Here is a 17,531-nt window from a genome sequence, read left to right on the forward strand (position 1 = left end):
AAACCTAATTAAAAAAAATGAAAAAACTTCTAATCATCGCGTTATAAAGTAAATATAATTTTAAATAAATACGATGACGTCTCCGTACGTCGTGGGTCGTTATATTCGGCCTTAAAATAAGTTAATAATAGTAATACGGGCACATATAAATCATTAAAACTCGCTTGCGAAGTAAGTGGGCGTGTAATTTGTCGGTAGAACTTAATATTCCAATAATTTGTAGAATTTAGTCTATATTAAAGAAGCTATGCCGCCCACACGTCAATAACTTGAAGTGTAACTAAAGTATATTATGTAGACGTTATTTTTCTCTTGTAATTCCAATGACAAGACAAAGCCGGGCTCCTGATGATATCAACACCAAACTTAGCTATAAATTGCAAAGTTCGGCATGGGACTAAGAGATTTCATACACACACATCGCGCCTTCATCCCCGATCAAGAGGTAGGCAGAGATAAAACCAGGACAACTGTTTTCGTCACTGTATGACATCTTTAATATTATAAGGCCAGAAGTTAGCTAGTTATTTTCCAAACTGCACAGAAATTCTTGCCAACTGCTCCTTGTTAGCAAAAATATACAAACCGATGATACCCAGACTAGCTCTCATATAAAAGATCATCTATTAAATGTACATATTTCTCTTTTAATATTCATTCAATTTGTTTCGGTTCAGTGAACAGCAAATAATTTCTATAAAAAAAATCAGGCTCATTCTGTATTTGTGTGCTTCGAAGCACTAAACCAATGGGATAAATATAGTGACATCGTGACGTCTGGAGCAACGTGAGCGATAATTAACACTCGTTAACGTACAATGACGTCAGGTCGCGGGTGCGCCCGTCGTGTTGACGTGTCTCCACGCCCTGCTAACGAACCGGCGCGTTGCAACACCCCCTGTTTGTGCTTCACTGGTATTGGTTTAGGCATGGCAGAGGCTTTTAGCTAGAAGTATATATAATGGACTTGACGTGTCACTGATTATGAAGCAATCTAGGTAGTTTAGTAGGCATTTCTTAATATATATGAAAAGCTTATTTGAATATTCCCCTGATCTGATCCTATTAAAATGTTGCATAGTATCATCAAGGAGCTATCGAGCTAATTAGTCACCTAGTAAATGTTCATTGTCGCCCATTAAAATCAAAAAAAAAAATCCTTCTTTTATAGGTTTACTAGCGCCCCGCCCCGGCTTCGCACGGGTGCAATGCTGACTATTTAATGGATGTTATTATTATACGTATAAACCTTCCTCTTGAATCACTCTATCTATTAAAAAAAACCGCATCAAAATCCGTTGCGTAGTTTTAAAGATTTAAGCACACATAGGGACAGAGAAAGCGACTTTGTTTTATACTATGTAGTAATATAAAATGTTTAAAAAACACCAAGTCCATGAGTATTTATACTTTATTATTATATTTATTTAAAAAATCTCATTTAAATAAATTTATAGTTACTTTTTATATATTGTAATAAAATTTTACTCAAATCGGGTATCGATGAAAGGATCTATTGTAAATCTTAGTGCTAGATTTAACGTACGATCTCTACATAGTTTTACGATAACGAAATTGTATTGTAGAGTTTTATAAAAGAGAATTACTTATCGTGAAACCTTTTTGAATTTTCGCTAAAATATAATAAAGAAAGGCATAAAAGCTTGCCGTACTGGGGAAAATATCAAAATAACTTTGCAACGTTATCATGAAACGCTTTTGTGAGTTGTGCTTTTTGGTTACTTGCCAGATCTTATCAAGTCGCGCTTAGAGCTATAATGGTAGGAGAGTATGAAAATAATAGACGAAACCAAAACGCAAATAAGATTTTATGTATGCTGAAGTATTATTTCTGTTTCAAAATATAACTAGTAGCTTATGCTAAAGTCTCCCAGGACGGACAGTGAGCTAGGCACCCTTCGATCTGTCGAATCAATTACTTCTTCATGCTATAGGAAAATTACCCATTTCTTAGTACTCAAAATTTTACAATCTATTGAGGAAACAACTCAAGGGGTTATCAACTTTACAGCTTCAATGAAATGCCATAAGACTAACAAGGGAAAAAGCTAACATTAATTGATGCTTTATGGGTTTATTGATATTGATTAAAAATCGAATACCAATAATAGTTTCCCGTCGCCCATAAGTTATAAACGCTCGTTGCACAGCGCCGCACCTGTGAATCCATAACAAACAATCGGCCGTGTCTGTGATACGCTACGATACTCTACGGTGTCGCTACGATATACTACGCTAACGCTACGACGTAGAGCCGGCTACGTACGCACGCTCCGTTGCTCTCGATGGCCACTCAACGGCATAAATGAATTACGTGATGGGATTATGGACAGCGGTTTTTTTATCTTGTGATGAAAATGTATGTATGTTCGTTGGCGGATGTATGGAATGCATTCAATACCTATGCTTTCGCTACTAGTTGGAATATAAATACAAAAAATTAAACAGTTTTATTTGAATTAATAAATCCTGAAGTTATTAATTGTTTTTCGTTAATTTGATAAACTTTGAAAGTTTATGCTGCATAAACGCACATAGATTGATAAAATAATTAACTGTATTTAGTCTAATATCGACAATACTTTAAGGTACCTTTTCTTCAGAGCAATATTCTTGTTTTATTCCGTAATCCAATTTAAACAAAGGAGTTTCTAATCGATACTAAATACTTGAACTAAACCATGGAGTAGTTATCGAAGCGCGGTCACTGCGACCCAGAGTTCATTTAATTATAGCCTACGCGACTCCAGTGCACTTCAGGGTAAATTAAGTATTAAAGTGGGGAACGGACTTGGGTTGTTTTGTTGTGGGATGGATCCACGGTGACTGACATTAATGTGATTGGAACTTGATTTAAAAGGTACTATTAGAATTTCCTAGACTCCGAAAAATTAAAAAAAAAATCTTAAAGTCAACTATGCAGGTACAGTATCATATAGTTTTGGCTATTGTTCGTTTATGTCTTTACGTACCAACGGATGGCCTGATTAGGTTTCTATATTAAAGAACCCACATATTGTTTGCTTTTGTTCGTAGTTCCGCCCACGTCTCTTTCCGGAGAGAAAGTAATCAAGGAGAAAAACGTTAATCTGGGAATGTTTAGCTTTATGTTAGTAAATATTTTTGGAATCGGTTGCAGTTCTAATGAATATATTGTAAAAGGCCAAATATAGTTTATTATATGTCTGTATATTTAGTAATTGATAGTATTGAAGTGGATTGAACTATTTTCAATTATTCCTTTATGAAATGTCATTGGACGTATCGTTGGTGACACAAAATAATATAACTTTACTGCATTCAGTTAACGTAAATGCCTACACGCGCTCTTTCTAAAGGATTGAGGGCAATAGAAATAAAATTAATCAGGCTTAAGGAATTCCATTACGAGTCGGTCTTTTCAAAATGTTAACTTATCGCTTGCAATGCATTATATGAATTACTTTATGTGGGATTGCTTTTGTAAATGCTCTATTTAATTTGGGGAAAAGTGAAATAAATGTGACGCAATGTTAAGATTATATTTTATTGTATAGTTAAATTCTAGTTTTATTTCGGAATTGCAAACGACTATGCTATGATCTGAGAGATTTAATTTAAGATATCAACTAGATTATTTAAACTTGGACCTTATTATTTATAATAAGAATGACACCTATTTAATACCAACCTTTCATTTTCGGAAGTTTCACTCATTAAAGGTCCCTTCTCGCGGCCTCATTCCGTCCCTGCTCTGCACCCAAGCAATCAAAGACGCGACACGGTCGCAGGCGGCCGGCGTTGTGTGAAAGGTTTTGTCATTACCTGTTCCGATAGTTCATTACCTAGGTTAACTATGTTTATGGACTTTAGGGCCGCGATATTGCATTAACATGCACATATTGTGATGTAATCAGTTTAGCGATATGTAGGTCAATTTGTGTTGGTAGCGTATTAAAGCATCGCTGTTATGTAGTGTTATGTTGATGTTTAATCAACTTTTTTTTGTTAAACTGGTTATTTATATATGCTTTGATATTTATCCCTGTTCTGATTAGGTTTGGAATTTTTTTTATTTTTATATCACTAATTGATCATTAATTTGTTCACAGGTAAGTTGTACAACAAATGCTACGTAAGTTTATGCGCTGATTGTTGAGTATTGTGCTGTAAACTATTTTAATGTAATCAAATAAGCAAAAAGCAGGCGAGTTCCGATACGGACGGCGGAGTTGAGGAAAACTTCAGAAAGTTCGGCGAGGGTCTACGCGCTACGGAGATACGTAGCAGATCGTAGCACTTTGCTGCATCTAGTTGTTTGTCGAAGTAAACTGTGTTTAATCTTGTTTTGTTTACGCTGAAATTATCTTTGAATTACCTGATTATATCTTCATGATTTTAGGAGATTTTTATATTTTGATGTGTAATAAAATCTGTTAATTTTCCTTTCATAAAAGTAGTCCTTGCATTGTTGCGCACCGTAGAGTCCCCTTTAGTTGTACGTATTTAAGAAATCTAGATTAATGACAAGGCATGTAGCAAATACAAAACTCAGACATCACTAAGAAGAAAAATATGACTAAGATTAATTAAGTATAATACGATGAATAAATTGAGTGGTTTAAATATTTCTATTAATGGAACTAATAAATCATAACATAAGATATCTTTCTTCGAACTTCTTGTTGGTATTTTGTATCGTAATATTGCGTAGAGGGAAAGTAATTCGTCATAGGCGATTAATATTGCCTTTTAGGGAAATTGGTGATTCATTATGGATTGAAAAATAGTAACAAAAATAAAATTTTATGTTATCTTCTTTTTTCGCAATAAATTCATAGTTTTACTATGTTCATATACCACGACAAAATTAAAAAAAAAAGACTCCTACAAGCTCGTACTTATACGGTAAAGTATGCATGTATTTAAAATAGAACGAATGAATGAACGAAAATTTAAAAATACAAACCATTTCATCTGCTCGGAAGAGCGATATAAATCTTACTTTTGTTGTCAGTCGCGCGGCTCTCGTTTGAAAAATGCTGATTGTTGCGATAAGGGGGAGATTTATCGTGAAGCTTAGATAGCCTAGACCGGCCATTGTGTCGGGTGTAGTCGGCAACATCTGGGCTGTGCGGAGCTCTGTGTAAACTCGACGCGCGTTCGGTTAATGATCTCGTGATTGATGTAGAGACGTTTTGATGATTTGAAAGCAATTTTTGATAAAGGGTATTTGGTGTAATGAAACGCTGATATGGATATTTCATTACGCATGGATATTTCTGCCTTTAAAATTTCGTCATATTAAATTTTAAAGGCCGAAATATCCATGATTATTAATTATTTTTACGTTTTTCTTTCAACTGCGAGAACTAATCACTAACTAGACGTGAATTTAAATTCTTTACTTGCCAATACTTGTTTAGTTACCCAGATTAAAGCCGAAACAAAATGTATGAAAATGGACCTTGAGGTATCGCCTTAAACTATAAATTGCAATGTTTACCCAAAATTTTTTTGTGCACTCCATTTTTTCATTGTTAAAAAAAAATATTATAAAAAATTAATGTTTGACCAAATATTTTCACTTTAAACAGTATTTTTTTTAATTATATGTTAAATCTTACCTGAGTAGACATATAGGAACATTTTTCAAAGATACCTGTGTATAAAAATAGCAGTAGGGTCTCGAACAGTAGAAAAACGTGGAAGGGAGAGCGGAGCGAAAGCTGCTATGTACAATGGAATTTCTCGGCCAGTTTAATTATAAATGAAAGTTACTATATTGTGTACATTTAAAAAAATAAGGTAATAATTACGACTAATGAAAAGAAAAAAAAATATTAGTACACAATCTGTTTATTTAAATATATTACACTGTTGTCTACATCAAATATTTTCTTCTACTTCATCTATCTGTATAATAAGGTGAAGTATTGGAACAACTATTTCCGCTGCACTGTAAACATGCTACACTGCAGTATAAACCACTTTTTCTGCATTCACACGCAGCTCCACATCCCTTTTTGCAATTACAAAATAACATTTGCAATAAATTATCCAGAGCAGGTAATTGATTCATTGTTATTGGGATGTACATGTTATTGGAATACTTCCATCCCCAATTTTCAATAACTACGTCATTTCCTAGCCATATCTGAATTTGTAGGTACACTCTTTTAAGGTGCTCAAACGCTGCATCAGTTGTTGTGATGACAAAAGAATACTCGTATTTTGGATGTTGCTTTTATGAAAGAATTAAACCTTATTGTATTTAAATCATGAGTTTTAGACGGAGCGCCATATAAACTCAAAATACATGCTACACCTGCTTGCAATATATTATTGGGGTCTTCATTGATATTTTTAAATACTTTTACTGAGTAGTGTAAAGTCAGAAGATATCGATGTCTTAGTGATATTAACGGCATTGGTAGATAAAGATCGTGAAATATATTTTCTAAAACCATCCCGAGGCAAAGTTCAACAGAAGATATTTTCATCGAAATGTTTAGAAAAATCATTACCAAATTGTAAAGAACATATTCTTTTTTTACATGCCTTTACGGGTTGTGATACTACTTCTGCGTTTTTCAATAAAGGAAAAATCAAGTTTGCCAAAAAATTTGAGAAACGTATTGATTTACACGACTCAGAAAAAGAATTTAAAAATATCAATGAAGACCCCAATAATATATTGCAAGCAGGTGTAGCATGTATTTTGAGTTTATATTGCGCCCGTCTAAAACTCATGATTTAAATACATTAAGGTTTAATTCTTTCATAAAAGCAACATCCAAAATACGAGTGTTCTTTTCATCACAACAACTGATGCAGCGTTTGAGCACCTTAAAAGAGTGTACCTACAAATTCAGATATGGCTAGGAACGACGTAGTTATTGAAAATTGGGGATGGAAGTATTCCAATAACATGTACATCCCAATAACAATGAATCAATTATCTGCTCTGGATAATTTATTGCAAATGTTATTTTGTAATTGCAAAAAGGGATGTGGAGCTGCGTGTGGATGCAGAAAAGTGGTTTATACTGCAGTGTAGCATGTTTACAGTGCAGCGGAAATAGTTGTTCCAATACTTCACCTTATTATACAGATAGATGAAGTAGAAGAAAATATTTGATGTAGACAACAGTGTAATATATTTAAATAAACAGATTTTGTACTAATATTTTTTTTTTCTTTTCATTAGTCGTAATTATTACCTTATTTTTTAAATGTACACAACAGAGTACGTTTCATTTATAATTAAACTGGCCGAGAAATTCCATTGTACATAGCAGCTTTCGCTCCGCTCTCCCTTCTACGTTTTTCACTGTTCGAGACCCTACTGCTTTTTATACAAGGTACTTTTAAAAATATTCTACTCAGAAATTTAATATAATTAAAAATACTGTTTAAAGTGAAAATATTTGGTCAAACATTAATTTTTATAATTTTTTTTTAACAATGAAAAAATGGAGTGCACAAAAAAATTTTGGGTAAACATTGCAATTTATAGTTTAAAAAACAATATCCCACATCGATCGTGTTAATTCATTCACTATAACTCTAATCCGAGGTTTTACGGTTTTGAATGCTCCAGACACTCCACTAATAATGCCACTTTTGTTTTCAACCTGCGATATATGATCACAATATATGGAAAGTGAAGTCTCTGCTAACTTATATTGAAAGTAATAATATATTGGAAGGGATTTCCACCGAATTTTACTGACGTGGGAAATTTTCACACATTGCCCCAAACATTTTCTAATGACGACAGAAATAAAACCTTAGAATTTTATTTTGCGTTATTAAAAAGAAAAGTAATTTTACCAACGGGCACTGCGTCATCGTCGGGATCGGCTGACCCGGCTCTAAATTGGAAAATGTGGGTAGAAATTAAATTCCGTCCGTAATCCGAAGAGGCGGGATTACGTCGTCGGTGACCTGTGTAACTACCACGGACGCTCAGGACCTCGTAGAGATCTTGTGAAATGAAAGATGTATCGGTTGAAGTGTGATTGAAAAGTATGATGAGAGATTGCCGGTTGTATTTCAAAATTAGTTCAGTTTTATAAAAAAACCTTGGCATTTTTGGTTGGCTTAGATTTTAATTTATGTGAGGTTTTGCCAGCGAAACGTCCGCGTCTTTATTTAAAAAATAACTTTGTGCGAAATTTCTCCAAATTCGTTCAGCGTTTTTCCGTTTATTTCGAAGAAATATGAAAATTTCTTTACAAAATTTGGTATTAAAAATATTTGTTTAATATGATACAATAAATGGGGAAAAATCTATAAAGTTCGAAAAAAATTATGACTACACAAGACGTTCTGCCAGAATGACTAATCCCAATCTTTAATAAAAAGGTACATAACTCAAATAAAACCTTTTCTAGGAACCGTGCGTAAGCGGGAGGCGTCCCCGCGTCCCCAACAATCCCTTTCACCCTGTAACGCTATTCACTGAACTAGAACGCTTTCCGAAGTTTCACAGCGTGCTCTGAAGTTAGCTCGCTGAACTCTTTGTTGACGTGGTGTGCGTATAGTGGTATGTAATTATGTTGTTCATTTCTATTTAAGACTAGGTGTTGCTCGCGACTTCGCCCGTTTGAATAGCCTTTGCCTACAACAGTCCCTAAAACAATTAGACACCGGCATCTTTTAAAAAAAAAAACAATAAAAAACACTTTTTCCCATGGGAGGAAATGACCAGGATAAAAAGTTACGTATGTGTTAATCCAGGACCTTATTCTATTCGTGTGCCGAATTTCATTTTCTAGGCAGACCCCTGCAATGATATAATGCTTAATTACTGGTAAATAAGAAAGAAGCTACCACCTTTCAACGGACCAAGCCGAGCTAACGTATAAACGTTTTTCTAAATATTTCACACACTGCAAAGCGAAAGCGTAACCTTTGCTTAGCAGTGAAAATGAGCTAGAAAAAAACAGTAGGTTTCCCCGCCCATCCTTACCTTTCAAAACATGTCTATACACTCCCCTATTCATACCTCCGTGCCGGTACTTCCAGCCTCTTGAAGCCTTAGTCATTTTTGAATTATTTCCAACTCCGAGCATATCTCGGTCATCCACCTGAGCGTGTAAAGAGCAACTTCCTCAGAGGTGCGGAGGGAGGCTGACATCTATTCCGTTTGTAAGCTGTACGAAGCAGTGGCCCACTTATTACTGTTTAATATGACATTTATGGAACACTGAGTGTAGTAGTCGACAGTTATGTTACGCATCGGGATGTATCTGCAACAGCAAATGTGCAACTAGTGGATCCACATTGCCGAACTATGTGTTGTATGATTAGGCGACGAGTGTTATTGGCCAACCCGAATTAAATACCAATAATGGAGAAGTTAAGCTTGTTTTTTGTAATCTAAAATTGTTGTAGTTTGCAGTTCAAGTACGCATTTGCTATGCCTATATGACTACGGTAAATTGCGCAGTTCCTGAAATATATAATTCTGAAATACTTAAACTGTACATTTACCAACTCCAAATGTATACAGTTAATCTGAACTTTGTACCATAATACGTTTAAAGCGGGCACAAAAATACGTGCGCCATTCAGTTGGCTCCCTGAATTGCTCTTCACAATGTAATTAAAAAATTGCAAATGGAGACTGGCTCGTTTTTATTATTTTTTAATCACGGCGTTGAGATGGTTCTTTCTTTATTTTTATGTAGGGAAATTAAACCGTAGTTATGTTGAGCATAACTTGTGTAGGAGTTAAGCACACACCCAAATGGATATTATGTTATTGATGACCAGTGTAGTTAGAGTAAACTGGTGAGTTTCGAGATTTCTGGCTCTGTTTTTTTATTTTATGAGTGACGTACCGGCTGTATAATGTTACTCTTATACACACAAATTTAATTTATGCTCAATATGCCAATAGACTTGTCTATCATGAAACGGATATACACGTGTCAAAAATCGTAAGTAACAGTGACGAATGGTGAAATTTCTCGAATGGGAACCCGACACAATATATAGGTATTAATATGCGTAATTGCGGTCCACAAATCGTTCTGATGATAATTAGATTCTACAGAAACTCTTAATAAAGGGAAGCAGGAATCGGGTTATATCGACCGTTCGCCACTGGTGTGTACTACTTTTCAAGGATAAAGACGTTCTAATATGTATGTAATAAAGTCCACCAACAAAAGACGTTCTTTCTTTCAAGCGCCAGACTTATGCCGTCCAGATATCCGGCCTTTTATAAAAAATATGAAAATATACGCCTAGTTCGGGTTAGGGCGGAATATATTTACGGCGTTGCCATCATCAGTCAAGACGGTCGTGTCAACAGCACTTTGGAGGCTGCGTGGTCGACTCGTAAACAATCTGCCAACGTTATAATTAAGTGTAACACATCTTTGTTTGTTTGTAAAGTCAGTTGTGAACCAACATTCCGTAGAATCCGTCTCAGACTGAGACAAATATTTATTTAGAGTCCGGGTGTTGTAGTCCTTGTAGGTAATGCTCACGTCACAAGACTCATGAGTGTGTTTATATTTAGCCAGTCACATAGTTTGAGTCTGTTAAATAACTGCAATTTTTTTTACGGAATTGTAGACAGAAATATATGTTTGGTTCTTGCACGAAACAAGGAACTAATAGACATGCTGGTGTTAGGATATATTTTATATACGCTTGCATAGCAACCACCGTACACAAGGTGTTAAAACCCTCCATAGTGGTCCAAGTAAATGTGTGTGTGCGTTCTGCGATCAGCCTGTGTATATGTGGTTCCAATAAGCCGGCATATTTGTGTCGACTGTCGAGGGGTAATCATCTCTCGTCCGTCGACGTTCTATTGGACCGCACTCCACTTACTATCAGGGGCAGAAATGTCATCTTGCCGTACTGATATATAAAAAAAAACATGAATTTTTACATTAAATGATTTTTGGATTAAAAACAAATGATTAAAGGTCTCTGCAGGACAATTATACAAAGGATCAGGAGAGACAAGCAAACGCTAGTAACAAATAAATAACATTCTCAAACTCATCTAATTCGCACTTCTGACTGCCTCGGTGGCGTAGTTGTATTGCACGTCCGGTACAATAGCGCTCTGAGGTCCTGGGTTCGAATCCCGGGTCGGGCAAAGTGATATTTGGGTTTTTCTGCTCAGTATCAGCCCGGAGTCTGGAATTTGTGCCCGATATGGCGATAGGCTCGCCCCCTATCACATCATGGGACGGAACATACTTGGCGAAAAGTGGGTGCCCTAGTTGCGCCTCTGCATACCCCTTCGGGGATAAAATGCGTGATGTTATGTATGTATGTATCTTATTCGCAATAACACAGGCAGCGTTGATGCGGTTATTTGATGTTTTACATAAACACCGTCGTGTTTACTCAACTACCCACATAATATTCTGAGTGCAACAGAACGTTATGCGCAGTCGGTATACGATGCAATTTATTTGCGAACGTTAAATGCCAGCGTGGAATGGAACGTAATTTTATGACATACATGTTGTATATGAAATTTTCTCATTATTAAACAATTTAAAGAAATTGCATTTTTTGTTTAGATTATTTTGTGTCAGAGAATTTGTAGTTTTATGTGTCAAATTTTTCAGTGATTAGTAATAACATAATGTTATGTCTCTATAGCCAAACCATGTCTATATTAAGAAGCTGCCGTCGAATAAACCCAAGCGATCCACTTAAAGCCACAACACGGAGGCACACAGCACGCTAAAATTTAATTACAATACCAATCCACTCGGACAGCGCTGCAGCATTAGACAGGCCGTGTTCACTATTCCCCGGGCCATTACCGACGATGCATAAAATATTCAAGCGCTTCTAAGCTTGTTGCGGTCGGCGTACAGAGCTACAGCGCTTCATTCCGTCGAAATTGGATCCTTCGAGCCGGATCGGTGTGTCGGTGACGTCATGTTCATGATGTTGACATGTAGTGTGTGTAGTTTATTAGTTAAAGTTTGGTTTTGGATATTTGAAGTCATATAGTGGGTAGTAAATATTGCTGGTGGGAATATTAGACTGAATTCACTACGTTCCGTTCTATAAAATCTAAGAACGCCATAGTGGCTGAAATTATGATATTTGGAATACATTGAAACAAAACCAGTGTAATAACCATGCCATACCAGGATATAATCATTGTAAAATTGCAAGACTTATAACGAGAAACCAATATAAAGTCAACGATACCATCCCTCTGGTCATTGAATCCTGTATACCTACAATATGGAAAACAAAGAGATATATTTTAATAGTTGTATTTCCATGGCTCTTTGTCTGAGATGGTGTGGCGCCGTGTGTCTAGACTGCAGACACCCGACCAGTGCCGATCACCTCTAGGCTCCAACTGTTTACCCCCAACCACGCGCCTGTTGTACCCCCCTGACTTACTAATGTTTTATTACAAGAAAACATTAGACAAAAAATTTTACGCTAGAGTGTTACGATTACCTATGAACAATATAATACCACCCAAAACTTTGAATTAGGAACTGCATTGTTTTGCTGATTAGATGGTGAATTTAAACAGGCCAGGAAATTGTTCCATAATATTATACTGTAATTGCTGGTGATCATTAAGTATTATTATTATAATAATATACGCACTGTCAATTGTTAATTCGATATTACCAAACTCGCCAACGAGAGAACTATTTACTAATAAATACTTGCAACAGCTGTTCCTAAGAAAAAGCTAAATTGAATTCAGTAGTTTTGAAATTCCCGTATAAGTAACAACGCAGGCCATTTGCTAGTTTCCCAACTTGGTATTAAAGTACAATCACCTCTGTATCTTTTGAACATACGTCGTGCGGCCGCAGTAGTCTGCAGTATGTAACTACACAATAATGCGGGACGTACACCGGGTGATGTTTGTTTTGTATGCGGTTTAAAAACTCGCTACTAAAATATACTAATTAGGTATAAAAATGTTATATTTACGCGAAAACGATGACGGCTGCAAAGTCTTCGAAACGTCGGGAAAAAAATATAATATAAAAAACTTTTAATATTTATTTAAAAATTAAACGATTAAACGGTATAAAATTTATTAGTCAAGTAAACCTTTCGTTTCAATGAGTCTAGGGACTAGTGATTTCTACAATTAGTTTATATCACTAGTTTTATAAACAGTTTTGAGTTCTGATTTGAATGATATAAGCTATATAATTCCTAGAAAATATGAGATTACAATATGTCAGGATGATAAACGTGATTATCACCCTATGCTTTGTTATTGAAAATCTAAGTAATTTTGGTCCTTTTTTAGGCATATGGCTTATCATCGGGTGAGCGACTTATCTGACAATCGTCCACATGTCATTATTTTATTTGTTTTGTTAATTTTTCACATTACGTACCAGTATTCAGTAAGGTACATACGATTCAACGATCTTGTAATGTAATTTGGTCCTTAGCCATACAATAATCGACCAATGTAAACACCTCCCCTTCTCCCATCGTCCATAAGGAACCAATTTACTCCCTTCCCGCTCCTTATTATAAATACGGCAATCTGGATACTCGGCCGTCGGAACACGCGCCATCTATATCCTAGATGGACTCCAGTCTAGACACGTTTAAATATGAATGAAGGGTTATCTGAACCCTTTAGTGGATGAAATTCTCACTTGGGAACTGTATAATTGTGGAGGAACAGTTTCTGAATGTCTAACTTCCTTTATTTCTTTATTTATGATGAATTTTATTAGTATTTATTTGGCTGTGACTTAGTGGAATTTAGATTTCTGAAGAAGCTATAAATTAAATTTTACGTTTTACTGCCTGGATAGCAACATGTACACCAGTGGCGAAGGGTCCATACGAGTATAACCCGATTCCTGCGGGATTTCCTTTCGTAATTATATGGAAAAAATCTAATTATCATTAGAACGATTCGCTGATCACATTTATGTATATTATTAGTACTTATATGTTGTGTTGGATTCTGTAGTGTTTGTGATATAATTATACTTATATACACATTATATATTATTATGAAATATCAATATATTATTATATTTAACATTATACTAAACAAATATACAAATAAACATACATAAACATAATATATACATTTCACTGTCTCGAGCGCACCGCGTCAGTACACGAGAGCCTATCGGTGAGAGTGGACGCGCCTTAGTGTATAGTGCGTGCCGAGCCTGTGTAACACTACACAAAAGTAAATATTACAAGTGGCGACGAGAAAATAGGTAAGAATTGATTTATTATACGACTATAAAGCAATAAACAAAACAGGTTAGGGATTGTACAAACATTTAGAAAGGATAAAATATGTGAGTAAATTTATAAAGTACCCGCAGAATTAAATTATCGTAAATTATTATTTTTAAACAATGAAATTGCTATCTATGTAGTAAAGTACTATAGGCGAAACATGATTAGTTTGTCAAAACAACTGTGGTGGATGGGCCTCACATTAATAGCTACTTAACGGCGCGGCGGGCGTTGATTTATATAGTTTTGCTTTGGTTTGTATTTTACGCGAGAATAAGCATCTTTACTTATGATAATTAAAATTGTGAATAAACACAATATGATAAGGGTATTAATGTTGTATTATATTTAATACTAAAATAATAATTATTGGGTGTGTGGTGAATGGTCGGTGCACTGGTTGCGCCCTTGCCTTTGCGTCTTCGGGAATGGAGGCGTGAATTTGTGCGTATTTTATGGGTACTAGTTACCACCATTAAATTGGTATCAGGGTACAAAAATGTACCACCATTAAATTGGTATCAGGGTACAAAAATGTACCACCATTAAATTGGTATCAGGGTACAAAAATGTACCACCATTAAATTGGTATCAGGGTACAAACATGTACCACCATTAAATTGGTATCAGGGTACAAACATGTACCACCATTAAATTGGACTGGGTAATAGTTATCACAACTAAATTGGTGTCAGGGTACAAAGATGTACCACCATTAAATTGGCAATATGGTACAGAGTGTACTACCATTAAATTGGACATTGGGTAATAAATTACCACCATTAAATTGGAGTCTGGGTACATAGATACCACCATTAAATTGGAGATTAGTTAAAAACAAAAAACTTGTTTCAGGTAACGCCCCATAAAAAAAAATAACACTAAAAAAAACAATTTAATAAATATAAAGTAAAGAAATTAAAATGACAAGTATACCAATACCAGCTTTAGAAAAGTTTGATCTTGAAGGTGAAATCACATCCTTAGCTACCAAGTGGGCTAAATGGAAGAGATCTTTCTTAATATACCTGGACGCAGCCGAGATTACATCGGCATCAAAAAAAAGGGCTACGCTATTACACTTTGGAGGATCGGGAGTACAAGAAATTTTCTACAATTTACCAGGAGCCAACATCGAATCATCAGGAACCGTTGATGTATTTGAAGTGGCAATACAGAAACTGGACGAATACTTTCAACCAAAACAGAGTAAAGTTTATGAACGACATGTCTTTCGGTTATTAAAGCAGGAAGAAGGAGAAAAATTTGAGAAATTTTTAGTAAGATTGCGCCAGCAGGCCGGAAAATGTGCATTCGATAAACAAGACGATCACATCATAGATCAAATTACAGAGAAATGCATTCAACAAAATTACGAAAGAAAATTTTGACTTTAGGAGACGGTGTCACCCTTGACCAAATCATAACGGAAGCAAACACTCTTGAAGTGGTGACCCAACAATTAGAAGACTACAGTAATAAGAACAAAAATTTAGATATTAATTTAATTACTAAAGGAAATAAACAATATAACAGAGGTAAAGACTATCAAAATCAGTCGCATCATAAAAAAAGAGCACATTGTGGTAGATGTGGAAGTAATGATCACTTTTCAAGTAATGTAAATTGCCCAGCCCAAGGAAAGAAATGTCATTCTTGTGGCAAAATTGGACATTTTCGCTTATACTGCAGGTCCCCAAGGAATACAGAACCGCAGAAAAGGAAAATCGATGAATTTCGAAAAAGAGAAACAAATCAAAATAATCAGAAAAGGACGAAACTGGATAAAGAAAGAGATGTAGATCTAATAGAAACTGAAGAAATAGACTATGTTTTTCAGGTGGATAATGATACCACTATAAAATGTACAGTTGGTGGCGTAACAATTGATATGTTAATTGATTCCGGATGTAAATTGAACCTTATCACGGAGAAAACATGGAAGGAATTAAAAAGCAAACGGGTACATGTTTGTAATCAAGTCAAAAGACCTAAGAAGACTTTGTTAGCGTATGGTAGTAACACTCCATTGGTCGTAGAAGGTTCATTCGAAACTACAATCGAGGTTAATGGTCGGAAGGAATTTGCCACTATATATGTAATTTCAGGAGGTACCAGAGACCTATTAGGCAAAGACACAGCTGTTTGTTTAGGTGTTTTGAAGCTGGGCATTGGGATAAATCAAATACAAATAACCCCATTTCCAAAATTCAAAGGCATATTACTAGAGATCCCTATTGACAATTCTATAAAGCCTGTATCCCAACCGTATCGCAGAGTACCGATACCCATTGGAAGAAAAGGTTGAAATTAAAATTAAAGAACTATTAGACAATGACATTATAGAAGAAGTCCAAGGCCCGTCTAAATGGGTTTCACCAATTGTGCCAATAATGAAAGGGAATGGTGAATTACGTTTGTGTGTTGATATGAGACGCGCAAACGCTGCTATCATGCGGGAAAAACCACCCCCCTGCCTCTTCTATGGATCATTTTCTACCAAAAATGAAGAATGCTAGATATTTTAGCAAATTAGATATAAAGAATGCCTTCCATCAAGTGGAAATTCATTCCGATTCTAGGCATATAACAACATTCATAACCTCCAAAGGCTTATATAGGTATAAAAGATTGATGTTCGGTATTACTTGTGCCCCCGAGATTTTCCAGAAAATCATTGAAAAGATGTTGATAAATTGTAACGGAGTCGTGAATTTTATCGACGATATCCTTGTTTACGGTGAAAGTGAGGAACAGCATGATACTAGACTAAAAAAAGTCCTGCAGGTGCTTAATGAAAACAATGCTGTTTTGAATAACAGTAAATGTATATATAAGACACAAGATGTAAATTTCCTGGGACACAAGCTTACACATGAAGGAGTTAAACCTTTGGACAAATATGTTAATAGCATAAAGAATTTTAGGGTTCCGAAAACCATAGAGGAACTGCAAAGTTTTTTAGGTCTCATAAATTATATTAACAAGTGGGTACCAAATTTAGCTACAATGACAGAACCCCTAAAGCGATTACTAAGACTACGAATGGGCAAAAGGGATAGTTTAGAAAAAATATGGTCTGAGGAACAAAGTAAAGCATTTAATAACCTTAAGCAGATATTAACGAAAATACAATCTTTAGGATACTACAACGTCAAAGATGCAACACAAGTGATAGCGGATGCTAGCCCTGTAGGACTTGGCGCTGTACTTGTACAAAGTGATACACGTGGTCCTAGGATTATTGCTTATGGTAATCGAACGTTGACAGACTG

General features: G+C 35.3%; 2 protein-coding genes across 4 annotated transcripts in view; both read left to right on the forward strand.

Moving 5' to 3' along the window:
• LOC115444202 (stress-activated protein kinase JNK) overlaps window positions 1-17,531 on the forward strand; it is a 125,804-nt gene that overhangs the window by 25,740 nt on the left and 82,533 nt on the right. The window lies entirely within an intron of this gene.
• On the forward strand, window positions 13,992-16,564 carry LOC119188937. The gene is made up of 2 exons (XM_037437212.1): window positions 13,992-14,231; window positions 15,112-16,564. Exon 2 carries the CDS (start codon window positions 15,614-15,616, stop codon window positions 16,562-16,564), a length of 951 nt encoding a protein of 316 aa, XP_037293109.1. The 5' UTR covers window positions 13,992-14,231; window positions 15,112-15,613.

The sequence above is a fragment of the Manduca sexta genome, chromosome 10 (assembly GCF_014839805.1).
Source record: "Manduca sexta isolate Smith_Timp_Sample1 chromosome 10, JHU_Msex_v1.0, whole genome shotgun sequence".
Classification (NCBI taxonomy): Eukaryota; Metazoa; Arthropoda; class Insecta; order Lepidoptera; family Sphingidae; genus Manduca; species Manduca sexta.